The sequence below is a fragment of the Canis lupus genome, chromosome 9 (genome assembly GCF_011100685.1).
Source record: "Canis lupus familiaris isolate Mischka breed German Shepherd chromosome 9, alternate assembly UU_Cfam_GSD_1.0, whole genome shotgun sequence".
Lineage (NCBI taxonomy): Eukaryota > Metazoa > Chordata > Mammalia > Carnivora > Canidae > Canis > Canis lupus.
In genome coordinates this window covers 1,863,422-1,888,918 of record NC_049230.1, presented here as the reverse complement: position 1 = coordinate 1,888,918, position 25,497 = coordinate 1,863,422, and the positions used below count along the sequence as shown (strand labels likewise).

The following is a 25,497-nucleotide window of genomic DNA, read 5'->3' as shown; positions in this document are numbered from 1 at the left end:
GACCCCCTCACTGGCACCTGCATCTGTCTGTCTGCGGGCTCTGTGGTATGTGTGTAAACGTCCTGACTTCTCTTCAAGCGAGTCAGATGGCCTTCGGCTCCCAGAGGTGGAGGTTCTCTGCACACCATTTCCCGCTGGAACCACCCTCTGCTGTTGGAAGCCCACCGGCTCCGGGGCCCATTTTACCACACAGCTGACTCAGAGGTGCCAGTGCTGTCTGTGCCCTCCCAGGCTTCTGCCCCACTGCTCCCCGCCGCCGCCACGAGGAGGAGGGACTCCTAGAACCGTCAGAGCAGGGAAGACCTTGCAAGCGGGAAATCACAGTCCTAGCGAACTGTTGTGACTGAGATGCATCTGTTCATAGTTTGAACCTTCCCATGCACCTGCCCCCTTCCCGCCTCCCTGCAGACCCAGGGTGACGCCATCATCCCTCAGACTGGCTTAGCTTACAGAAGTAGGCACTGTCCCTCCCTGAGAGTCGCTACCCCATGGGGCCTGCCCGGCTGGGTGCACAAACAACCCCAGGAGAGCAAGTCCCCTTGGGGATTCGGACTCAGTGGCTCTGGGGTGGCCGCTGGAAATCTGGTTCATGGAGACTCTGCTCAGGGCCCTGTTGTGTGTCCTACACAGGGACTCATGGCCATGAGGTACGGGGTGGCTCTCCAGGCACGTGGGTCCTGTTCTGGCACCAGCCTTGTCTGCAGAGATGGGCTCATGGTAGGACCTGCTCAATAGTAAACAGTAACCCTGTGAAGCAAGGTCAAGTATTAGTGTCTCCTTCCTCCTTCTCAGTCTGTACTCTGCACATGGTCTGGCGTGCACCGGCCCCGAAAGGGGGTAGGTGATACTCCCTGGCCTCGACCCTGCTGGCTTCTCTTCCTGGAGGACTGAGGCTTTGCCGACGCCCCTCAGTGACCATAGGGCAAGGCTCCTGGTCATCACCACTGCTGCCCTGAACACTCCCTGGGACTCAGCATTCCAGAGGGAGACTTATTTAGGAAACGTAGCTCATAGAGAAATCACTTCTTATCAGTAGACTCGTGCTTTCATAGGTGTCTTCTCAGTGATCAAGCATCCAGCAGGCTCTGCATCAGACTCAGTCCCAAATTACCTCTAAATGATCCTTGTGGGAACCACTTTCTCACACATGAATCCAGATCCTTGATGCACAATTGACGGTACAACCTCTGTGGTTCCTGGACTGCCCCCAGGAAAGAGCAGCTGAAAGCCTGCACCGGCGTCCTAAACCCGACTCTGTCCCACCCAGTTGGGAAATCCACTGTCCGAAGTCATCCACGCTGCTTTAGGTATTTTTCTCTGTGGTAGATGGTCCTTTGTGTCCTTGTGAGGTGATGTGTTCCGGTGGGAGAACCAGAGTAACGGGAGCACTCCAGGAGCTGGAGACGGGCTCGCTGCAACCCCAGGCTCCTGCTCCAGATGCCCCCATTAGCTACAGGGTCAGGGAGCATCGGCCGGCTCGGCTCGTGTGTGTGCATATGCACGTGCACGTGTCCCTGCGAACCATCTCCGTGTTTGCATTGGGCCAAGAGACTACATCTGACCTGAGAATCCGGCGTGTAACGAAGTAACGTTTGCTGCCCTCTGAGAGCGTGACCTGTAGCCGTGACCATCCCCGCCCAGCAGCCCTTGCACATCTGGCCTCGGTCACCTGTCAGGGCGGGCGCACCTGCCCCTCCAGCGGTCTCAGGGCCGTGTCCTGGAGTGCAGAATGACAGGGAGTCTTCACAGGAGAAGGACGAGCACAGGTGGGACGTGCTCACGGCCAGGCCCAGCCCTCCGTTCGGAGCCTACAGACTGCTGTTGCCCTTCTGCTGACCTCTGGCGGCATGCCTTCTGTGTGAACCCAGACGGCCGGGACTGGCACAGGAAGGAGCCACTGCTGACCGTGTCTCAGCTCCCCAGCTCACCACCATGCCCCCCATGCCCTGTGCCCCCAGACCAAGTCTGCAGACAGGCAGGTGTGTACACGCTCATCCCCACAGGCCTATGCCGCACACGTGATCAAGATCGAGTCCATGCATGTTGAACAGATCCGAGCCATTGGGCTGAAAAAGAAATCTTCGAAGTCTGAAGCCCTGTGATCACCAGCGTGAAGGCTGCCAGCACACTCATCGCTGTGGATTTGGAATCGTGTTGGCACGGACACGGAAGGAGAGCCGTGTGGCAGCCTTGGGTGTGGGCCCCCTGCCCCGGATGCCCCAGCAGAGGGACGTGGGGCCTCCTGAGAGGCAGCGGGTGGGCGGCAAGCCTGGGCAGGGCAGGCGGGAGGGCCTCGGGGGCCACGGGGAGATGGGGCTAGGTCTGCTAAGGTCTGCACGGCGGTGCAGAAGTTTTCTGTCTCCCCCCGCACCACCGCCTGCGTCTCCAGAATTTTTGGGAGACACATGGAAGTTGACAGCTTCTTAGAGGAGATTCTTCACTCTCCTTAGACCACTTAGGGCATCGCTTGGCTCTTGAGTTTTGGGCGGAAGGGAGCAGGCCAGATAATGTAAATATACAGCAAAAACAAGCTGACAAACAACATAACTTCTATAATTCAAAAATTTTTTTAATGATTTCAAAAGGTTGATTATGGTTCCATTTCCTTGCTGTTCTTACTTCAGAGCAGCGGATTATCAGGGAAGCACAGATGTTCTGTAAATGAGCAGCCTCATGGCCCTTTTGTTTTCTGCGATTTTCTGCCTGTTGGCTGAACGCAGGAGGGCCAGCATCCTGACCTGGGGGGGGGGGGGGGCGCTGCGCAGGGTGGCCCGACATCATCACCCACAAAGGTCGAGGTTCTTTTTTGCCCGGCAGCTCTTAAACAGTCTGGCAACAGCCGCGCTCAGGGAGCCCAGATGGCTGCGTCGGCCGCCACCTGCCCGCGTGTCACCTGGTGTGTCCAGAGCCAGCAGGGCCCGCCCAGCCACCCCGTGTGCCCGGAGCAAGACGCCAGGAGAGAACCCGGCAGATGGCGGGTCTGCCGTCCGAGGGGCGGTCAACACCCTCGTCGGCTCGGCACTTCCATGTGCCGTGTTCCTCCGGCAGACAGCTGATTTCCCAATCCACACAAACTCTACTTTCAAAAATCAAAACAAAGCCACTTCCCCCTACATGCTAGTCTCAGGCTGGCACAAGTGCCTTTCTGCGATGAAATGTCAAATGCTGTACGTTTGTGGAGAAAGTTTCTAGAACCTGCTACCTCGTCTCTATCTGCTAAGCGCCACAACCAGGGACACGGCGTGAGTCCCTGAGGTGTAAAAACTGAAATAAAGACTGGGGTGGCATTCTCAGCCATCCCGGATGGGGTGCCAGGGCCCCAGCTCGCCGTTAACGCTGTGTGGTCTTGTGGCTACAGTTCCAGGAGGGCCTGCCCTCAGGCCTCCCTGGACTCCACAAGTGACTTCTAGAAAAGCGGGAGAACGTAGTTTTACCTGCAGGGTGATGTGGCGGGGGGGGATCACCCGGGCCCCCCATCAGTGTGCAGGACCTCCTGGGCCAAGGGGCCTCTTCTGCAGTCATGAAGCCACCACCCCGTCCTGCTGTCCGTGGCCGCCGGGGTTTCCAGCAGCTGACTGTCCACACCACGTGCCCCTTTGCTCTTGCAGGCCACAGTGAATGCCCGGCCCCAGCGCATCCTCACCACGTCCTCACTCACCCAGTCGGCGCCCGCCAGCCCCACCAACAAGGGCATCCACATCCACCAGGCGGGGTAAGTGCCTGCATCTGTCTCGTGCAGGCCCCTGGTGGGAAGCCTTCACTATCTTCCTTTGCATGACGAGATGCAACAGCAGATGCTTGGCCTGAGCCTGACTTCTGCCGCCAAGCAGAATTCTATAAGCAAGGGTCTGTTCCCTGCCAGCCGGTCACCAGCAGGCGGAGTCCCCTCTTAGGTCAGTGTCCACAGGCAGGAAGCAGCGAGCAGATGTGTGCCCCCACGCCCTCCAGGCCCTGGCTGGTTTGCTTAGGCTGTGTGCAGCGTGCCTGGGGCCACCCTGGCTTTCCAGGGAAACGACAACTGGAACCCACAGGCAGGGCCCAGAAGGGCCATCAGCGTGGGTGGCTGGTGTCAGTCTGGAGGCATAGGGATGTGTCGGGCATGTGAGGATGTTTTGGGCCCTGAACTAGGTCAGTTGGCAGTATCTAGGTGGGTGGCATGAGGACCGGGTATTTTGTTTGGGTAAAGCACAGCATTTCTTCCCCTACTGACAGGGGCTCCCCGCCAACATCCAGCGCCAGCAGCTCCAGCCTGACCAACGATGTGGCCAAGCAGCCAGTCAGCCGAGACCTGCCCGCGGGCCGTCCTGGTGCCCCTGGCCCCGCTGGGGTGCAGTACACGCCCCACTCTCAGCAGTTCCCCCGCACGCGGAAGATGTTTGACAAGGGCCCAGACCAGGTACCCTCGAACCCTTCCCTGGCACCCATTCTAGTGAGTGTAGGTGCTGAGCATCACATCCCTCAGTGTGAGCCAAGATTTGACACCAGGACGGGGGGGGGGGGGCCTCCACAGCCTGCACCCCCAGCTGTGGCTCTCAGTTTGTCCCATCACGGCTGAGCAGATGTCCCAGGGTCCTCCCTTCTGGGGCCTTTTGTTGTCGGCTCACTGTTCCGGCACCTTCCATGTAGCCAAGTAAGCACATGGAGCTAATCTGCTTTCTCCCTTCGCGGCTGAGTAGCATTTTCCTCCACTGGACATGGCAGCTGCCGTGCAGAAGTGCCTGTTCCGAGTGGGTTGTTTGCTTTCTCCGCAAACATCCTGTTATTGCCACATAAGGAGCTGCAGTCTCTGCCTCAAAGCTGGAAAGAGACTCCAGGCGCGGGAGGAATTGGTGTCTTCGTTGGCCTGGCTGCTGTAAACCCATAAGCTGTGGCCTTGGCCGCTTGTCCAGACGGTGTGCCGCTCTACTGGACAAGGACGCAGTCTGGAGGGGCCATTCAGGACACGCCAAGGGAGCCAGGCTGCTGTGGAGACTGGAGCAAAAGCACATACGGTGGTAGTTTCTACACGTGCCCCTGGCCCCTCGCCCGCCCTGGCTTTCAAGGCCTCCCGCCGTACTGGGTGGAGCAAACATGGCCACAAGTGCCCGGTGGGAGGTTCGTCCTCCTGGCAGGACCTTGACATGGGTCCGTCAGACTGGAGCACCTGGGCATAGGGGGCGCTCACTGCCCTGGGGGCCGGGAGCCCAGGAGCCTGGCCCAGCAGAGCAGCGCAGGTTCCCACAGCAGTCGGGGGTGAGACCCTGTCACTGAGTCCCAGCTGTCAGACTTTCCACCAGGCGAGGCTCCCCTGGATAACAGGGCTCCTCTCTGACGGACGCCTTCCGTTCCCCCCCCCCCCCCCCCCCCCCCGTGCATCGCGGGCCTTGCCGTGCCCAGCTTCGTACAGTGATGCGAACTCCCACCCTCGCCCCCCTGGTCCCCGTAGGCCGTGCTGTGGGAAACAAATGTGTTGTCCAGTAGAGCAGCACCAAGCAGTTGAGGTCTTGATACTTGCGTGTCCCTCCCGTGCAGGAGCTACTTTGCACAGGTGGGTGCCAGGGTGCCAGAAGCCCCTGCCCTCCAGGCCATAGAGGCCTCAGGCCCTGCTGACCTCATGGCGCCTGGCCTGAGCATCCGATTTAAGAGTGACAGGCTCTGCATCCCAAGCCACTGTGGCCGGCCCCGAGGGAACCTGGTCCCCTGAGCACAGATTTGATGGCCCTCCCTGACACAGGTTCCCTGGAGCCCTGGCCATGCGTTCAGAGTCCCTGGCCACCAGGATGCAGAAGCGAGGCCAGCAGAGAAACGTTCTTAGCAGCCAGACCACTGCCTTTTGTCTCCTTGCAAGTCCTCTCGAGCTCACAAACAAGTGTGTGGAGTGTGTGACTGTTCTTCCTGTTTTCTCTCCCCCTCCCCCCGAAACGCCCCTGAAGACCACCGACGATGCAGATGATGCCGCTGGACACAGAAGCTTTGTCTCGGCCACAACACAGACTGGCTTCTGTGACTGGAGCGCCCGGTACTTCGCCCAGCCTGTCATGAAGGTAGTGTGCGCCTCCGCTCCGGGTACCAAGTGGGCCTCCCGTCTGTGCCCTCGCACAGACACTGGAGTCGGTCAGAGCCCTGCCTTGGCTCCCTCCGTCCCCTCCTTCCCCAGGAGCCTCGACCTCTGGCCTGAGCTGTCTGAGCCCCCTGCTCATGGCCAGACCCAGCTGGTCACTCTCGGTGGCTCCCGCCAGCCCAGCCACCGACCCTCTGGGGCTCCTGACCCGTCACATTACAGCTACTGATGGGCGCCCTAGACGGCCGTCATGGTAGCTGATGTAACAGTCAAAACAGCAAAAGGAACAGACTTCATTTACCCTCCTGTCTTCTCAAAGAAACCAAGGCAGCCTGCCCTCTCAGAGGACAACTGAATCTGTCCACTCGGCAAGGCCGCCAGGCCTGGAGACCCTCCTGGTGAGGACGGCCCGGGGCGTGGGCTCTGGCTGCTCGGCCGGAGAGCAGGCTTGTCCCGAAGACCTGCCTGCTGGGGCTAATTCCAGCGCGCCCGGGCCGCTTGTGGAGCCTGGCACTCAGGTGTCCTTCTCCCCTGGCCCTGACGGGAGACGTGTCCTGTCGTGCCAGATCCAAGCCGCATGTCCAGGGGTCAGTGTGGGGCCAGCAGCGCTTTGTCCTGCTGCTCTTCGCCAGGAGTGCCGACTTTCCCATGAAGCACATTCTTAGAAAACTTTCTTCTTCTTTCGTAAAGACCATTGAAATCATGGTTTACTCTTGGTTGTGTATCAAGCTACACATCCAAGCAGTTTCCTTGAGGAGTAACCTGGACCCTTTATGACAACTCTCATCCTGCTTTTCTTTGCCCATAAAGATGCTATTTGTTGATAAAAACACAAGGCGGTCCTTGTCCGTGCCTGAGGCAGAGGACAGAGTTCTAGTTTGCTGAGCCCCTTTGCTGACAAGGCAGACATCTCTCTTCCATTTTTGAATTGAACCCGACTCCCAGAAAACGGTTTAGCGGTAAAGTGTCAGAAGCCATGAGCAGCCGTTCCCTTCAACCTGGTAACTCGTTTGCTGAGACACCGACCCAAGGAAATGATCAGAGTCGTGGATGATCTGGGTGTTATTTATCTCATGAAATCTAGGATCCTCCTGAAGGCCCAGCACGGAGAGGAGGGCTTAACACTCAGGAAATATTTGATGCTTATTGTTTTAAAAATTAAGCTTTAAAATTGGAATCTTAAGGAAATATGCTAAAACTTTTAAAAAGGGAAAAGAGCAGGACATAAATTGGCTACAGGGAGATCCCCGTTGGAAACACTGTGCACATCCGTCTGTGCCCAGAAAACGCTAAAGCAGCCGCCCCATGGCAGGTGGCGGGTGACGTGTAGGCGTGGCACCTAGCGTGTTTATCCACGGCTGTCTCCCCTGTGTTTTCCATACTAAGCACCAAGCTGCTTTACAGTCAGAACAAAAGTATGAATGCAGCAAGCGCAAGGGGCGGCCACGGCCTGTGCTGGTCTTCGGGCTTTCTGCGCCCTGCCCACTGCCACCACCCGGGCCCCTCGCTAAGAAGGGAGCAAGCGAGCGAGCAGATGCTGGAATTTGCAGCAGCTGCGGCCGTGGGCAGCAGGCCGACCCTAGAACTCTGGTCTGGTCTGCTCTGAGGGACAAGGGTTTGTCCAGGTCTGCAGGAGCTCAGTCTCCCTGACAGTCTCCTCCTCACGGGAGCGAGGCCAACAGGTTAGGGCCCGGGGCCTGCCCTGCCGGGGGTTGTCTTAGGGTGATGAGCAGCTCCTTGGGCCGTCTGAGAGGCACCCGGCCCTGCCGTCCTTGGTGACAGCAGGGAGGAGGGGCATAGGTCCGCAGGCTCGTCCTCTCACCAGTGAGTGTCCTTGGCCACCTGGGGCGGGGGCAGTGGCGTCAGCCCCCGCAGGGCCGCTTCCTGAGCGCAGGCCTGAGGTTTGCTCCTGTGCTTCTCATGGGCACACCCGCACCCCACACCCCTGCCCCGTCCCTCTGTAGCTGCAGGTCAGGGGGGGACAGGGTGACACCCGGAGTGGGGATGCTGCAGGGGGCCTGGGAAGGAGGGCCCTCGCCGGTGTCACTCCCACCTGGCCCGCGGGAGGCGGTCAGGAAGTCCTGCTAACCCTCTGCCAGGCTCTCGGGTGATGGTCACTTGAAGTGACGCGCGAGGCCTCCCGGTCGGAGGTGAGCCCGTCGCGATGGCCTTTGTCCGTAGCTGCTGGTGGCGGCTAAGATGTGAGGTGGTCCGGCGCCCGAGTAACTTCTCCCTCGCGTTAACTAGAAACCATTTCTAAATGTCAGAAGAAGATGCATTTTTATTTCTTTGTAATTTTTTTAAAAGTTGTTCTCCCCTGTTTTCTGGGTGCCGTTCACAGGGGTGTCCTTTTATTAAGTTAATTCATCATCTAACGACATGCGTGCAATACATGCGTTAGGAGCGTTTTTATCAGCCTGTTTCACACATAAACTAAGAACAGCTCATAGCTAGGCTTGTACCTCAGAAGTCAGAGCCCTAAACCGCCTCAGAGAGCAGAACTGTCCTCCGCGTGATGGCTCACAAGCATCCCGCAGCTCGCGCTTGGGGGGCCCGGGGGGCCCACAACGTGGCGGCCAGGACGCTTTCTGTTGGCTTTTTGTCTCTTCACCGCCTGATTCTGTTCAGGTCTGCATGGCCAGAAAGAACGGTTCCGGAGGTGGCTCTCCCGTGACTGAGGAAGGAACCGTCCCCTCCCTCCGCTGGTTTACAGGGCTCGCATCTGCCTTGGAAAGACTGTTTAAAAACCGCCTGTCATGTGCTTTTAAAAAAAAAAAAAAAAGATACATTGAGATTTATTCTGGCTACAAAAGTAATAGATTTTTTTCCTTCAGGTTGGCAGAGTGGAGACTGATTTTACCCAGAGGCGGGCTCTCGGGAGTGCAGGGAAATAGGAGCTCTCCGCCACTGTTGCTGGTGGTAAAACGCTAGCTTGCTGTAGAGCAGTTCACTGGTGGTTCTCGAAATCAGAAATGGCTTCGCCCTAAAATACCCACAGCCCTCTTCTGAGAAAGAGATCCTAAAAAACTAAAATGATTTGTAAGAGCAAAAAGTTGAAAATAAAACAAAACAAAAAATCCATCATTAATTAGGAGGAGCGCGAGTTAAGACCACTGTGTTCGTGCGATAGAGCTGCACGGCCCCTACCGTGAGCCGCCCTGCCTGAGGACACGTGTGGAGTCCTTGTTAGCGAAGGTAGATAATCCGATGGTCCCAAATGCTCGCACAGGTGCCATGGTGCCTAGTTGTGCACGAGCACGGGAGGAGGCCTCCAGGGCCACACATCACACTGCTCATGCTGTTCCTTCTAAAGGTTTGTTTACATGTTTGTTTGAGAAAAAGAGAAAGAGAATGCAGGAGCTGGGGGAGAGGCTGAGGGAGCAGGACAAGCAGACTTCCTACTGAGCGTGGAGCCCGGCACAGCGCTCGATCTCACGGCCCCAAGATTACGACCCGAGCCAAAACCAAGAGTCGGACCCCCAGCTGACTGAGCCACCCACGTGGCCCCGTACCGTTGCTTCCAGAGGGCAGGGACTATCCTTTCTACACTATACGCGTTCAGACTGTTTGAACTTTGTAGAGAACACAACTATTAGTGTCATGATTTAGAACAGATTAAACTATAACGTTTATTTACAGAAAGAGCTTTAAAAAGAGTCAGACTGTTTTAAGACCTCATATGCCGAGTGAATGTCGGTTTAACACGCACTCAGGCCCAAGAGCAGAGTGAAGGCTTTTCTCCAGGCAGAGGGCGCGGATCCTACACCCTGACCCAACTTAAGATTGTGTGTGACCGTGCTCGGGGGTAGATGCAGAACTTGCTTAGGTCTGCACATCCAGGAAGCTGTTTTTTTTTTAAGTGTACTTAACTTTTTTTTTAACTCCGAAAATGAAAACGTAAAATAAAATGGAAGTCCCCCGTAATTCTCTCTCCATCTCTCTCTGTCTCTCCATCTCTCTCCCACACACACAGTTCTCTCTCCTGCCATTGGGATTATTACACACGTACAGCTTTGTGTGCTGCTTTTTGCACTTACGTGGTTATGAATATCAAACATTTTCTCATATCCTCAAATACTCTTGCACAGAAACGACTTCTCCTTTTTCTCTTCTTGTACATAAACCTCCAGGCACACAGAGCCTGAACATTGCCGTGGGCGCACCTTCACACCGGTTCACATCAGCTTAGTTTGCGGTGAGCCCGAACTGTGTCAGGAGGCCAGCCGGGGTCACATGGTCTCCAGTTCCTAAAACACAGGCCCCTGGTTCTTTCCTGGAAAGCTCGCTTGGAAACCAAACACATGTGTATTCCCCTCCGGCATCAGCAGGATGGACCAGGTGCTCGCTTTGTGATGGCAGCTGCATGAAGTGTCTGGTCGGGTGGCAGGGAGACAGCCAGCACCCTCCACTTGCTTCCACGCGGCCACGCCAGGAGGACGGGGGCTCCCACTTCCTGCCACCTGGGGGCCACTTCCGCCCCTCTGCCTGTCTTCCCACCTGCTGGCCTCATGCCAGGCGCCTGCGTGTCTTGTAAATCACCGCTGGATTGTAAACCACCGGGGCCAACAGATGTTTGGTTGTCAGCTATGTTCTTTCTCTAAAACAAACATTCCTTAAACCAAAGCGTTTAAAGAGTAAATACCTACACAAATGGGAAGAAATCACATGTTCACGGGTCGGGTGACTTCTTAACAGCAGGTCCCCAAATAGACCCACAGAGTCCACGTGAGGCTGGTGAAAATCTCAGCTGCCCCTTTTTTTGCAAAAACTAACAAGCTCAGACTAAAATTCAGATGGAAATGCAGGAGTCCCAGAATAGTGCTTACGAAAAATATCATAAAGGACAAACAAAATAAACAACTCAGGCTTCCCGTTTTCAAACCTTGCTACATAGTTGCAGGAATGGGGACAGTGTGGTGCTGTCTCAAGGGCAGGTACGCAGGAGCACCTGGGTGGCTCAGTGGTTGAGCGTCTGCCTTCGGTTCAGGGCATGATCCCGGCGTCCCAGGATCAAGTCCCGCATCCAGCTCCCTGCGTGGAGCCCGCTTCTCCCTCTGCCTGTGTCTCTGCCTCTCTCTCTGTGTCTCTCATAAATAAATACTTACATACATACAAGACCCAAATGCTGAAAAATACAAAACAGCGATGAAACAAATTGGCAGAGACCTAGTGCATGGAAGGCGCACTCCTGGGCCAGAGGGCTCAGTGATGTGCGGGTGTCAGGAGCCCCTAACCTGGGCACAGGTCAATGCCGTCCCACCGAACACCCCAACAGGTTTGTTTTCATCAACAACCCTGTTGTAAAGTTTATGGGAAGAAGCTAAGAAACTAAAATAACCAAAGAAGTTTTGTCACAGAGCTCAGTTGGAGGACTCGCACCGTGTGATCTCAAGAGTCACTGTGACATCAGTCATGAGTGGAATGGGGAGGGCAGACACAGGGACCAGTGGGGCCGAACGGAGCCCCGCAATGGAGCCATGGTGCATCCCACCGATCTTCCACAAAGCTACGGGCGGGGGGTGGTCTTTCCAGCAAGTGTCATTGCAGTGACTGGACATCGGTTTGCCCAGAAAAAGAACATCACTCCATCTCCCACACCATATTCAGAAACCAACTCGAAGAGCATCGCCTTGTGCTATGGAAACTTCTGGAAGCCCCCACTGGCCTGTTAGGCAGTGTTTCCTTGAGAAGCACAAAAAGAACAAGCCACACATGAAAAAAAAAATGGTACATGGGTTTCATCACATTAACTGCTTTTTGAACGTCGGTGTTAAAATCATGAAAACATAAGCCACAGCCTGGAGAAGAATATTGTAAAATACGTATCTGGTAAAGTTCCGGCATTGAAAGCACAAAGAGCCCCCAAAACTCCGTACGAGGACAGCCCCAGTGGCCAGTGGTTCAGTGCTACCTTCAGCCCAGGGCGTGATCCTGTGATCCTGGGGTCCTGGGATCGAGTCCCACGTCGAGCTCCCTGCATGGAGCCTGCTTCTCCCTCTGCCTGTGTCTCTGCCTCTCTCTACGTATCTCTCGTGAATAAATAAATAAAATCTTAAAAAAAAAAAAAAAACCTCCATACAGAAGGAAATAAGGCAATTTCAAACAACCGACAGAAGGGGGGCACAGATGTTTTCCCAAAAAGGTGTGCGGACAGCAAAGGAGCCCTGAGAAGGTGTGTGGCCCTAAGGCGGGTGGCCGCAACCACAGGAGACAGCCAGCACGCTTCCATATGATGCTCACGTCTCAGATCTGTCGATCCCACGTGCTGACAGTGGGCGCAGAGCAGCTGACACTCGTCCCTTGTGCAGACGATGAGTATCCCAGACGCTCTGGAGACATCTGGCTGTTTCCTACAAGATGGACACATGTGATACAACCCAACACTCTAGACGGATATTCACCGGGGAAAAATGAAAACCCTCGTGTGTGTATCAATGGTGGCTTTGTTCATAATCACGACAAGTAGACAGAAGCCAGGTGTCCTGCACCTGATGCCTGAACTGTGATGGGGTCATAGAAAGAAATACCAGTCAGGGAAGCCCAGGTGGCTCAGTGGTTGAGCGTCTGCCTTCAGCCCAGGGTGTGACTCCGGGGTCCCGGGATGGAGTCCCACATCAGACTCCCCTCAGGGAACCTGCTTCTCCCTCTGCCTGGGTCTCTGCTTCTCTCTGTGTCTCTCAGGAATAAATAAATAAAATATTAAAAGAAACAAAGAAATGGCAGTCCTCTGAGAAGGTTTTCCAAAGGAACAGATACACAACACGGATGAACCTCGAGTGCGTTGTGCTTAGTGAAGAAGCCAGACGCCAGGGCTGCACACCGTGAGACCCATTTGCCCAGCATTCCACGAAAGCCAAAACAGAACGCCTGGGCGGAGGGAGGCCGACCGCCAAGGGGCACGGAGCAGAGCCGGGCTCTGTTGTCCACCAGGCAGCCTGAGCGGGAAGGTGTTGCACGGGGACTCTGCCGCCATTGACCTGACACCTGGCAGGAAGTGTAGTCAGATGGCGAAGGTGCCCGTGTCTGGGCCTCATGCACACAGGACAGCCTGACCCTCTCCTCTGAGTTTCTGCTGTCAGTGGCCACAGGACGGGGCCGCAGAGCAGGAGCGCGGTGTCGCATCCGCCACTTCTCTGCGTCAGAGCGACTTCTTGTTTGTGGCGGGGTAGGGTGGCTTGTCACAACGGGAAAAATCACACAACTGTCGGAGTGAAAAGCAGGTCCAGAGGCACGTGATGGTGTCATCAGAACAGGCCTGGTTTCTGGGTGGAAACAGAGCTCAGGTCCGAGTGCTTAGCATCAAGGTAATGCATCTTTCCCAGGGTCTGTCTCCCCGTTTGCTGTTGGGGGGCCCACTGGTCCTTGCCCCCAGTTGCTCCAGGGATAGGCCAGGCCTAGGGCCCCAGGCCCCCCATCTCTGGGAGGCTTCTGGGGCGTTGGTTTCTGTGTGGGAGCCTGGAGGTGCCGGGGCTGATGTCACGGCCCTCGTCACCCACGCTGTCCCTGCCGCTCTCCCATCCTGCTGGCTCTTCCCGGTGATCCTTGGCCGACTGTCCCCAGACAGATGCCCGCAGGTCCCTGGGTGAGCTCTGCATGCCCGTGGGGGCAGGCACCGTGGACGCCGCCCCGGGAGCAGCACACTGCTCTCAGAAGAGCACGGAGCAGCCCCCGGCCGAGGCGGGGCGGCCCGACCACCTCCACGGGTTGGGCTGCTGTGAGTCCCTCACGTCCCGGCCACACACCTTCTTACCTATCACCGCCGCTGCCTCGTGTCCTGTGGAGCCCTCGGGTCGGGCCCTGGGGTGCGCGTGTCCGGGGACTCCGTGCGTGTCCTGCCCCCCCGCCCCCCGCCCAGGGCGCCCTCTGCACTTCCTCCTGCACGTGCCTTCCACCTGTTTGTCTCGGGTGTTCTTTTTGCTGCACGACAGCACTGACCGTTGGTCTTGTCTTCTCTAATGAAAGCTCCGGGTTGTCACAAGCATACCGGCCTCAGAAACCCGCGGTCTACCCTGCCTGCCCCTGGGGGGTTATTTCCAAATCACCAAACGTGCTGCGGAGGCAGACACCGTCCCTTCATGTCTCCGCCGTGTTTGGATGTCCTTGTTGCGGCTGCTTCTGTTCTGTTAGGTGTGGGGTTGTGATTTCTAGGGGAAAGGGGAAGGAGCAGAGCAGGGAAATGCTGGCGACAGACCTGCAGGCCCCAGACGTGAGGGGCGCGGTTTGTGTCTGATTGTGATCAGATGGTCCGGGGCCCCGTGGGGGCGGGGGGCTCTGCTGTGCCCACTTTCGCGGCCTGCCTGCACACGACAACCTGCATGCGGCCACGCACGCTGCCTGTCATCCAGTGGGTTCTCCGGCAGGGGACACGGTGTGCAAACACAGAGTGTGGGCTGTCCGTGCCCGCGCGCTCTCCACTCGCTGACCACAGGCCGGCTGCTCGGCTCCGCCAGGAGCGAGTAGGGTGGCTTCTCGTGTTTGGCTTCTGTCATACTTCAGGACGTCACAACCCCGGGTTTTCGAGCAGGGAGTCCCAGTCCATCTGGTTTACTTGATGACGTGTGAGGATTAAGGAAGTATGTCTTTATTGCACATGCAGACGTCATTCCTGGCTTCTTCTCGGCCAGGGGCAGGCCTCTCCTGGGCGCCCACGCGAGCACACAGGGCCTTCCTGCTCCAGGGACACAGCGGCCAGTTTGCAAAGGGGACGTGAGCTCAGTCTCTGAAGCGCGCTTGGCGGCGAGGGAGCTGGGCTCCCAGGTGCTTGTCCGGGCTGAGCAGACTCTCAGTTGAGCTGCTTCCTGACCATGCAGCCTGGGGTCCGGCCGGCTCCACCCCAGGCCGTGTCCGGTCAGGCCACACAGGGCCTCCAGCCCGGGCCCTTGTGTCGCTGTCCTGCGCCCCTTTCTCTTCAAGAGAAGCCCCAGTTCGCTGACGTCAGAGAGAATAAAGTCCCTGAGCTCGCCCACCTGCTTCTGAGCTTGCCTCTTCGACGTGCACAGCGTCAGCCTCCTGCCAGCCCGGCTCGGCCCGTAGGCCCCTCCCGAATCCCGCCGGCCCCTCATCCCTGAAGCCTGTGCCTCCCGGAGCTCCTCGTCTGCTTTGGAAGTGGCCACCCTGCTGCCCCCATCAGGGCACTGGGCTCCTAGGAGCGGGATGGCACACTGCCCTCCCCTGCCGTCGTGCCGCCTGCCGCCCGCCTCCCTGACAGGCGGCTGGCCCCTCAGCCCCCAGACCACCGTGGGAGGGAGCCCGGGCGCGCTCTGCCAGCAGGGCAGTGGTGCCCTGGCCAGACCCAAGAACCCAAATTCTTTTGGGAACAAAAGGCACGTGTTGTGGTGTCCCTGTGCGTGTAAAAGTCACGTTCACCCTACACCGCAGTCCGCTAAGCGCACAGTAGTAGCACCGTGTCTGAGAAAACGACCCGTAGACCATACATAACAAGTCTGTCATTGCTGGAAAATGCTACCCATCGCCTGGGCTTTCAGAGGCGTCCTCACAGACCCCAGGTCACGCGAACAAATGTGCTGATAATGAACAACGTGGGGTGTGTGAGAGTCACCAACACATGAGCAGACACTAAGTGCGCCGGCGCCATTGGGACGATGGTGCCCGCGGGCGTGCCGGGCACGGGGTGACCGCAGACCTCCCGTTGGGGAGAAACGCAGCATCTGCGAGTCACGGTAAGACGAGGTGGCTGCACCTGCCTGTTCTGGCCAAACCTCATGCGGTGTTTTTATTGTTGAAGATCCCAGAAGAACACGACCTGGAGAGTCAGATCCGCAAGGAACGAGAGTGGCGATTTCTCCGCAACACACGCGTCCGACAGCAGGCGCGCCAGCTCATCCAGAAGGGTAAGCCGCCCGGGGCCGGTGGGGACAGGGCCTCCGCGGGGGCTGGCGGGGTGCGGGTGGGGTGCGGGCTCCCCTCGAGGAACAGTGGGGTCGTGGGGGGCTGAGGCCAGGGGCGCACCCTGGGCCGCAGGAGCCCCGAGCCCTGGGCCACTCTCTCCAAGGGAAGCCGGCTGGCTGGCGGCCTCTCAGGAGCATGGCTTGTGCATCTCGCCATTTCCGGGGGGAAGGAGCAAGGCACCCCCACCCCCGGCCCTGCACTCTCCCCGGGGACATGGGACAAACACAGGGCCCTGCCTGTGTCCACTGGCCCCTGCGTGTCCCCAGGATCACCACCCTCGTCAACCAGACCTGTGTTTCAGTCACGTTTTACCAAACCTTTTAGCACATTTGCCAGGAGATGCCAATCCGCTCCATCTGCCGGGCCCCAGCCTCCCCCGTGCTGAAGCAGCCACAGAGGGGCTGCCGGCGGGGCACGGGGAGGGATAGGACAAGGTCAGGGACGGGCTCGCCAGGCAGCCCCGCTCCGCCCCCTCCCTCTCTAGGGCACAGGCAGGTGGGAGGCACTTGCATCTTCTGAGGAGCCAGCGCGCCCTCGTCACCGGGCCGACCAGACGGTGGACGGAAGCGGCCCAGAGTCCCGCGCACGGGGAAGTCGTTCTCCCGACTTACGGTTTTGACCTTGCGCCCCTGTCCTCTCAAACTGTGATGATTGCTCTGCTTGCTTTTTCAAGTCGGCGGGGAAAGGCCCAGGCGACAGGCTGTCACCCAGACACGCTTGGCTGGACGGCCACCCTGGCGCACCCTGGGCCCCGAGCACACCGGCAGCCGCTCTGGAGGCCGTCGCGCGCAGCTGCCTCTGTCCGGCGCTCCCCGGAGCCACCCTGGGGCCACGTAGCCTTTAGCGTGTGTAGTCGTTTCTGCTGAAAGCGAGTCGTGGCTGTGTGCGACTCTGTGCCTCGGTGCAGGGGCTGCGGCCCCACGGCGCCCTCGGCGAGGAGACAGCGGAGCCTCCAGGGCCTGATAGGTGCTCCCGGCATTAGGGCATCGGGAGGCCATGGCTCCTCGGGACCCTGGTTCTATGGGGAAGCCCAGTCGCAGGTTTGGCATCTGAGGGCAGAGTGGCCCCCACGGCGATGTCACACCCAGGAAAGGGGGCGAGACTCAAGACACAACCACGTTCTCTAGGCAAAAACAAAGGGCTATGTGTAAAGCAGGCTCCGGTTCTCCTCTCCATCTTCGTGCGACAGACGCCTCGTTGGTAGAACAGTCAGGGGGCTCCTGGACCAGCCGCCGGAGACGTCGGCCAGGGGACTTGGAGAGGGAGAGGTCGTGCGGTGGACCCGGCCACCAGAGCAGGGGACACGGCGCTCGCTCAGCCCCCCGCGCCCCCCTGCAGCCCGCATGCGGCGATCCGAGTGCCTGTGTGGTGATGAGCAAGCGGCCTGGTGCCCGTAGATTAGCGAGGTGACCGGACCGGGAGGTGCCCAGCCTCACCCCAGCGACTGCGGCCACCAGGACCAGTGCTGTCACACGCGTGCATGCACCCTGACTCGGGAGCCGGGGTCCCCGGGTCTCCCAGCGCCCGAGGTCTGGGCCCCTCCGGCCACAACGTGCCCCCACCGTGAACACAGCCGCTGCGGCCCTTTGGCAGCCCTTGCTCAGACTCCGACCTTGTTACCAGGTGGTTTTCAGTGTCAGCTGTTTTCCCACGGCGGGGGCGGAGGACCCACGTCACCGTGAGGCGGGTGCCAGCACCCTCCAGGGGACCCCCACGCGGCCCTGGCCGCTCAGCCATGGATTAGTCGCCAGAAGCGCATCTAACCCTGTCTTGACCTCTTGGCCTCTTTAGCCTCTTTTTATCGTTTCTCTAAAACAAACTCCTCCAAAGCCCCGTGGGGCTTCTTTCCCGGTGCTGGTGGTTGGGGCCCGGTGTGTCAGCCCCCACTCGGCGCCCTGTGTCTGTGGTGATGAGGGACCCCTTCCCGAGAGGCCCACCAGGACCATGGCCGCAGGCGCGGAGTCTCCTTCCTCCAGAAACTGCCGCCCCATCGCCCTTCGAGCTCGCGCGTGCAGCCTTGCGCGTAGTTGATGAGGACCGACTGAAGACTTGCCCCGTGCCCGCCTCCTGCTGGGAGCTCGTGGCGCCCTGTGGTCAGGGAGCCAGGCCCTCGTCCGGCCGCTGCCCTATGTGTCCCTTCTGGCCTCCCGGGTCCCCAGACAGGAGGTGCAGCTTCGGCCTTGGTAGCGCGACAGCGTCCCGGGCCTGTACGCGGCGGCCCATGGTTATGTCTCTCTCTGTGCAGGTATCGCAAAACTGGACGACCAGATATTTCTGAACAGGAACCCCGGCGTCCCCTCCGTGGTCAAGTTCCACCCCTTTACACCATGTGTGGCCGTGGCTGATAAAGACAGCATCTGGTACGCCGAGCGCTTGTGGCGCTTGCATCTCAGCTGGTAACAGGCACCCAGTGGCATGTGCCACAGTCGCCGCGTGGCCGCCTCTCTCTACGAGCCCTCTGGGGGGGTCGCAGCAGCGGGGCTCATGAACACGCGGAGAAACGGACAGGGTGGTGGTGGGAGCTTCTGGCGCCTGCGCACACTGTGGGCTCCTCAGAACTGCACTGTGATGGAGACATGGGCGCCAGGGGTTCAGTCCTGCTACTGCCTGCAAAGAAACCTGACAGTGAGACACCGAGTCTATGACTAGCCTTGCCTTGCCCTGTGTCACGGAGAAGGTCCCCACTCACAAGGGAGGCGGTCGGGGTGTCCTTACCTGTTTCCTATTCCTCTTGCCTTTATTGTGGCAAAATGCACACAAAACTTTGCATCTTCACAGTGTCAGTGCACAGGCGGGGGGCATGGGCGCCCTCACCATCTTGTAAAACTGAAACTCTGTCCCCATTCGTCACTGACCCTGCCGTCCCGCCGTCCTGCCATCTGTCTGCAACACCCAACACGGCCCGTTTGCGCGGCGCTGGGGCCTCTGTATTGGTCTGGGCCCCAGTCATTATTGTGGCCGCCGCCACCCCCCCACCCCGTTGGTGGCTGTGGGCGTGGGCAGACGTGTCTCGCATCTCCGCGCCCAGGAGCGGGACCCCGGGCCTCAGGGCGCCCCCATGCCAGCGCCCGGCAGCCGTGCTCGCAGGCTGTTTGTGTGCACGTGCCGGGGCTCGTGGCTGCCGCGGGTCCGTGTGGCCATCCCAGCAGGGGCCGGGGTGGGAACCGCCCTGTGGCTTCCATGACCGTTCCCCTGACAACAGACCTTCTCTCTCCTCTGAAGTTTCTGGGACTGGGAGAAGGGGGAGAAGCTGGATTACTTCCACAACGGGAACCCCCGGTACACCAGGGTCACCGCCATGGAGTACCTCAACGGCCAGGACTGCTCGCTGCTGCTCACGGCCACGGGTGAGTGCGCTTCACGGGGACCCCACACGGGTGCAGACGCAGCCTTGTTAGACCCTGGTGGTTGCGGCGAAGGGCACTGCTCGTGGTGACGGTCACCACCCCGAGGCAGGAGTTTTCCCGGGGGACACCCAGTGACAGTGCCGGGTGACCCTGACCAGGACAGGCCCGCAGCCTCGGCCCTCATGGCCCCTGAGACGCTCTCGGAGGCGAGGCCTGGGGGGTCCCGGAGCACCGCGGGCGGGGAGGCAGGCCCACCTCGGCTCCCGCGGGTTCCCGCCGCCACCGCGTCCAGCTCCTCCTCGGGCCTGACGCCTGCCTCCCGGAGGGCTGCTGCCCCCACAGGGCCTCACCCGCGTTCTGGGCCCGAAACGTCTCCACCTCGCGCCCCCCCAAAAGCTTCCCAGTGAGCCACCCTGGGGAACAGCCGCCTCCTTTAGCTGTTTAAGGACACATCCCTGCTGTTTGTGGGTGACCAGGAGTCACCGTGGGACCGACTGCACCTCCTTCACGGATAAGAGGCCCAGGGTGGGGCGGGCGGGGATAGGGGAGAGGGCAGGGGGGGCGCACGAGGCTGGGGGGGCAAGGTATACGTCCAGGCTCACTCCCGTCCTGTCCCTGTTCTCCCCTGCCCTGGTCTGCCCCACCCTGTCCCACCCCTCCCCGGCCTATGTTAGGCCTGAGCCTCTGAGTCATGGACGTAGCAAGCTGACTACAGTGAGAACGCTGCCGCCCCGTCCTTCGGGGTGTTTCTGGCCCCGCGGTGAAGGGTCCTGCTGGGGCCTCCCTCCCAGGCGGGGCCTCCACACACCAGGTGGAGGCACCCACAGCAGATCCTTCTGCCTCAGGCCTCAGGGTGCAGGAGTGGAGGAGCGTGGGGCGGCCGTGGGGAGTTGGGGTGGCTCAGCGGAGTCAGAGGGCAGGTGCCCCCAAGCACCCTGAGAGCTATGGGTAGGGAGAGGGTGATTTCCGGGCACAGGGTGCACAGGAGTGGTCGTGGGGGTCCCGTCGGAGGAGCAGCATACGCTCTTGGGTTCCAGTGCAGGGAAGGTTCATGGTCACAGAGTAGGAGCAGGACAAACACGTGGCTGTCGCAGTGACACGACCCAGTGGGTGTCCCCCAACCTTATGCCTCCCCTGCGGGTGAGGCGAGTGGTCATTCCCGGGCAGGAGTCACCTCAGAGGGCCGCATGAGGGGGCCCAGGAGCCCAGGGAGCCCCCAGAGGAAGGCCATGGGGTGCAGCCGCACGCACCTGCCACCCGGGCTGCGAAGAACGCCAGGCCCCGTGCTGGGCGTCCCAGGCTGCGGCCGGAGGTCCCACACGCCCCTGTGGGGTCCCCGCGGCCCAGGAGGGAGTTGAGGGGCCCCAGGGAAGACGGGCCTCCCGGGAACCTGGCCTGAGGCCGGGGGCCTGTCAGCGAGGGGCCGCCCCCTCCCGTCCCCCGCATCCCCCACGTTCACCCTCCATCCTCTCCCCAGATGATGGCGCCATCCGGGTCTGGAAGAACTTCGCAGATTTGGAGAAGAACCCAGAGATGGTGACGGCTTGGCAGGGACTCTCGGACATGCTGCCGACAACCAGAGGTGGGTCCCCGGGAGCAGCCCCTCGCTGCCGCCCCCTCCACCTGCCCCTGGGGGGGCTGCCCGCGGCTCCAGCCCGTGTCCTGTCCTGTCCTGCCCGAGTCTCTGCGCCAGGCTGACTCCCGGGCCCGGACAGCGGGGGTGTCCTGCGCGGGAGCCCTGGCCACTCGCCCAGCCCCCGGCCCACAGAGGCGCCCCCGGCTGCTGCCCCTGGGTGGGCACGGCCGCCGCCCCTCGGCCACTCCGTCAGGGCCCAGGGCAGGAGCTGGACTGGCAGCAGGCTCCTCTCCGCTGATGGCCGCTGTGGTGCCGCCACGTGTGGACAGCCTGTCGGGTCCGGGTTCCAGGGATGCGCGGCCGTGGGGTCGTGGTCTCGCCGTCTCGCCGTAAACTGACGGGAAAGCAGCTCAGCCCTCCTGTCCCTGCGCTGCAGGCCCGGCCTCGCTGCCACGTGGTCCACTCCCCATGCAGCCTCGCCTGTGCCCACGATCCTCACGGCCTGTCGTCTCTGTGGCTCCTTCTCTCCCCTCCGTCCGAGCGCCCATCCCGGGGAGTCGCCGACCCTAGGAGGGCAGCTCCAGCACAGACGGCGTCTGTGGTGGCTTTAAAATGTCGCTGTGTTTTCAAATTATTTTAGTTAAAGGATAGTCATCCATCCTCCCCTCCCCTGAGGCCCCCACACGGCCCTGGACCCCTGCAGGCCCCGGGGTCACACGCTGACGGGGACGATGAAGCTACATACTGTGTCCTTCCACCTCTGTCTCAGTTTCCCGGATTAGAGCAAAGGCTTGTCTCCCCCACAGACCTCACTGCCCCAGCCATGCAGGCAGCTCTGCTGGGGGTTCTGCGTGGGGGCAGGGCCATGATGCCCACACACACAACCCCACCCCGACCCGGGTGCTCACGCAGCCCACAGTACAGGTGGGAACCCTGGAGACGAAGATTTGGGTCGTTCACTTCCTGCTGCTGTCCAGTGGGTGACACACCCCAGGCCCGTGCGCACGGCCGAGACCCCTGTGCAGGCACGGCAGGAGCTGCCCAGGGCCGTCGGGGTCATGGCCAGGCCACAGGATGAGAAAGCAGGGGACCCGCCGACGGTGCAGCGGATCCATTTGCAGCCGCCCGCCTCTCTGCCCCCAAAGATGGGGTGTGTGGTTTCGATACCCCAAGAACAGTCTCACCCGCAACGCTGTTCCCTTTGCTTTGGCCCGGGGCGAGGGAGGCAGGGAGCGTCGTTGCTCGCATGCGTGGGGGGGGGGGGGGGGGGGTGTCCAGCTGGGAGCAGAGGGAGCAGGGCTGAGGGGGCCGACCTGGGTTCCAGGCGCCCCTGCATCTGTCTTCTCCCCATCAGAGGACCCCACGTGTCACCAGGGTGCGGGGAGCCGCTCCGGGCCCGTCATCCACCGCGGGCCTGACTTGAGCGTGGCTTCCGCTGTGTACATGTGCCTTTCCCGCCAGCCCCTTCCCTCCCGCAGGAGAGGTGGACAGGGAGGGGCGAGGAGCAGCAGGTCTTCATCAGCAGGCGGGTTGAGGGCCCGGGGGGCGCCCTGATTCTCCTGGCTGCTGAGCCAGAGTTGGGTCCCGCCTCGTAGCCAGGCGGCGTCAGCTTAGCGAGAAGGCTATTTCCTTGTTCTTCCCGAGACGCTGGAAGGACAGAGGGGCGGGAGCTGGGGGCTGCTGCTCTACAGGTGGAAACAGGATGGGCCGGGTGCTGTGGGGTCAGGGCCACCCACCTCGGTCCCCACAGTCCCCCCGATGTAACTCCCGTCTCGGGATCTAAGCTCCACAGCCGAGGGTCGGAGGTGGAATGCCAGCCCCTGTGCCAACCGCTGGTCACCTTCTTCCATGAGCTCCTGACTTCCTTCCCCCTGCCCAGCACTGTCTTGGCCTCTGACGTGACGGCCGGCAGAGGCCAGGGCTGCGACCCTAGGGAGACACCTGGAGAGACACGGAGTGAGGACACCAAGAGCCGCTCCCCAGGCCGTTGATTGTCGGCGTCTGGGGCACCCCCTCTCCTGCAGGGCAAGGCGTGCGTGCTCCAGCTGGCCCTCCAAGCTGTCTGCCGTCCGTGCGGGGGATGGTCCAGGCCAGGGGGCCTGGCGGCCATGAGCTCCCCCTGCACAGCCACACACCCGGAGCGGGGCCCCTACAGCCTGGCCGACCACACCCATCTGCTGGGGAACCCACGGACAAGGCTCGTCCTCTGGGAACCTGGGCGTGCAGGGCGAGGAGGGGCATTTGCCCGCAGACCCGGGGAACTTGGTGCCACCACGCAGCTGGAGAGCCGCCGGCTGGAAGCCCCTTGCTCAGCTCTCCGTGGCTGGAATCCACCTGCCAGGGCGCTGTCGCCAGGGTGCTGTCCGGCAGCTTGTTCAGGGAGGTCTGAATCTGCAGTTGTGACTGAGGAGGAGGCAGGGAGTCTCGTGAAATGTGAGCTGTTATCCGTCCCTTAAAGCACCTCTGGCTGACGTGAGTGCGCACACACGCTTGGGCACACGTACACGCCACAGGCATGCACACCGTGCACGTGCTCTGAAGTCGAACCGCAGGTGGGCTCTCCCCTCGGTGCTCCCTGCGGTCACTGCCGGGGCAGCTCCTGCCCCCAGGCCACGCCTGCCACAAGCCCTCTGGCCACCGACCTGCCCGAGCCGACAGCACCGCCTCCGCACTTGGAGGCCTCCCTGCACCGGCCACAGTGGCCGTCGCCGTGGCACTCACGGGCGCTCGGGCACTTGGAAGTTCCAGCGGCACGTTTGGCCGGGTCTCAGGAAATGCAGCACCTTCCGATTTCCCACCTAGACAGAGACTTAATTTTTAGACCAGAAACCCTGGTGACCGGGTTTCCACATCTGTCAGGCCCGTTTGGGGCAAGGCCGGCCCTTTTTGTCTAGACTGCAGAACGCTGTGGCCTCGGCCACCCCGCCTGCGAGCCTCCCCGCTGCTTTTACTGGAGTGTTCTTCTAACCCCTCTGGATTGTTTGACCCTGGTAACTGCTCTGGCTGCCCCACTAAGCCCCACGTGAAACCCACGGTCCCTGTGTCCTCACCCACAAGGCCTCGGTGTCTCTGGCCCACAGTTAGCAGGGACAGGCGTCCTCTCTCTTACCCGGGGCTGCCCCGGCGGGGCTGGGGGAGCTGGGGCCCTCTCCTCCACTCGCACCCTCCGCTCTTCGGGGCCAGCAGGGGTTAGGGCTGTGCCTTTACCTGTCTGCCCCTCCCTTAAAAAAATGATCATCCAGCGGGCTCTCAGGTGTTAGGGGACGAGCCGGGGAGCCGCACGGGCTCTGGGGAGAAATGGAAGGAAAGCCGTCAACGGGAATCTCCCTGGGATCCGAGGCCTCGTGGTGGCACCTCCTGGTCCCACTTATTCTGAAGGTGGGGACTTAGCCCTGCGGGCTTGGGACCTCATCCCTCCCCTCTGCTGTGCTGCCTTCCTGTGGGGCTCCCGCAGCTCGGGATGGCCCGTCCGCACACCACGCTTGGTTAGGGATGGAAGGTGACCCAGACGACACCCGCTGGAGGGAGGTTGTGACCAGCCCAGCCCTGCGGGCAAGACACCAGCAGGGCCAGAGAAGTCCTGCATCAAGACTGGTGGTTCCACCTAAACTTTTGAAAAATAATCCTTTTCAGAATTTAATGCAAAGTTTCTTATAGCACCTGTCTTCATCTGAAAACTCCGCGTATAAGCTTAATAGGTACAGAACACCCACACGCAGCTGCCCGCGGATCCACAGCTGTAGAACTGGGTTAGCAAACATGGAACCTGTAGCCAGCAAAACACATCGTTTTTCTTTCTTAATTTCAGCGCGTGGGCACCTCGCGAAGAGCTGGGGCTCACGGATGCAGGCGGCACACAGGATTCCCGACCTGTGACTCACAGGGTCAGGTTCAGAGCGCGCGGAGCCTCCGCCCTGGCCTGTCCCTTTGCCGGAGCTGGGGGCGTTCTCCGCAGGAGGGCCGATGAGGCCGAGGGGCCGGGGTGCTGCGGACAATCTCATGGACTCACGGGTCAGTGTTTTGTGAAGAAACTACCGCTGTGGTAGCTCCTTCTCCGCAGACAAGCTCCAGGGAGGAAACCCCAACCGAACAGGAGATGGGCTTCTGCTCTTCCAGGAAGAGAAGAGAGGAGGCGCTGGTGGTGACCTACAGGGAGGAAGTCCACCTCGTGCAAGGCCAGCCTTCGGAGTGTCAAACACGCGTCCACTTTGTTCCTTCCGCTCATCCCATCTGGGAAGAACACGAAACCCTTTTATCGTCTTGAACTCATAATAAATCAGCCTCTTGTCCCATCATGTCTGGAAGTCGAGACGCGGGGCTGGCTGGGAAAGGGTCGGTGAGAACGCCAGTGGCCTCCCCCCACGTTTCTGGCCCCGGGGGGACCTGGGCGGCCGGGCGGGAGCAGGAGCACCTCCTGGAGGTGCGGGGTGGGTGTGGTGCACAGCCTGCTTTCATCCGGCAGCCTCGCCGTCTTCGGCAAGGGGCGCCCGCAAACTCAAACACCGCCGAGGGCACGGGCCCCAAGGCTCCCAAACCACATTCCAGCTCCCGCGGAGCTTGTTTTCAACTAAAACCGACAACAGACGCTGCTCTCCTGTGCCCGCCAACGTGCTGCCGTGTCCCGG

General features: G+C 60.4%; 1 protein-coding gene across 4 annotated transcripts in view; it reads left to right on the top strand.

Moving 5' to 3' along the window:
• Positions 1 to 25,497, top strand: part of RPTOR (regulatory associated protein of MTOR complex 1) — a 333,192-nt gene that overhangs the window by 296,319 nt on the left and 11,376 nt on the right. For 3 of the 4 annotated variants that reach the window (XM_038546355.1, XM_038546354.1, XM_038546353.1), the window contains 7 exons: positions 3,609 to 3,712; positions 4,213 to 4,396; positions 5,913 to 6,023; positions 15,786 to 15,891; positions 18,195 to 18,309; positions 19,172 to 19,296; positions 20,774 to 20,878. In XM_038546355.1, the coding sequence (XP_038402283.1) occupies positions 3,609 to 3,712; positions 4,213 to 4,396; positions 5,913 to 6,023; positions 15,786 to 15,891; positions 18,195 to 18,309; positions 19,172 to 19,296; positions 20,774 to 20,878 (850 nt within the window). Of the gene's footprint in view, positions 1 to 3,608; positions 3,713 to 4,212; positions 4,397 to 5,912; positions 6,024 to 15,785; positions 15,892 to 18,194; positions 18,310 to 19,171; positions 19,297 to 20,773; positions 20,879 to 24,680; positions 25,168 to 25,497 lie in introns of those variants that run through there. The other variant, XM_038546356.1, reaches the window with a different exon arrangement.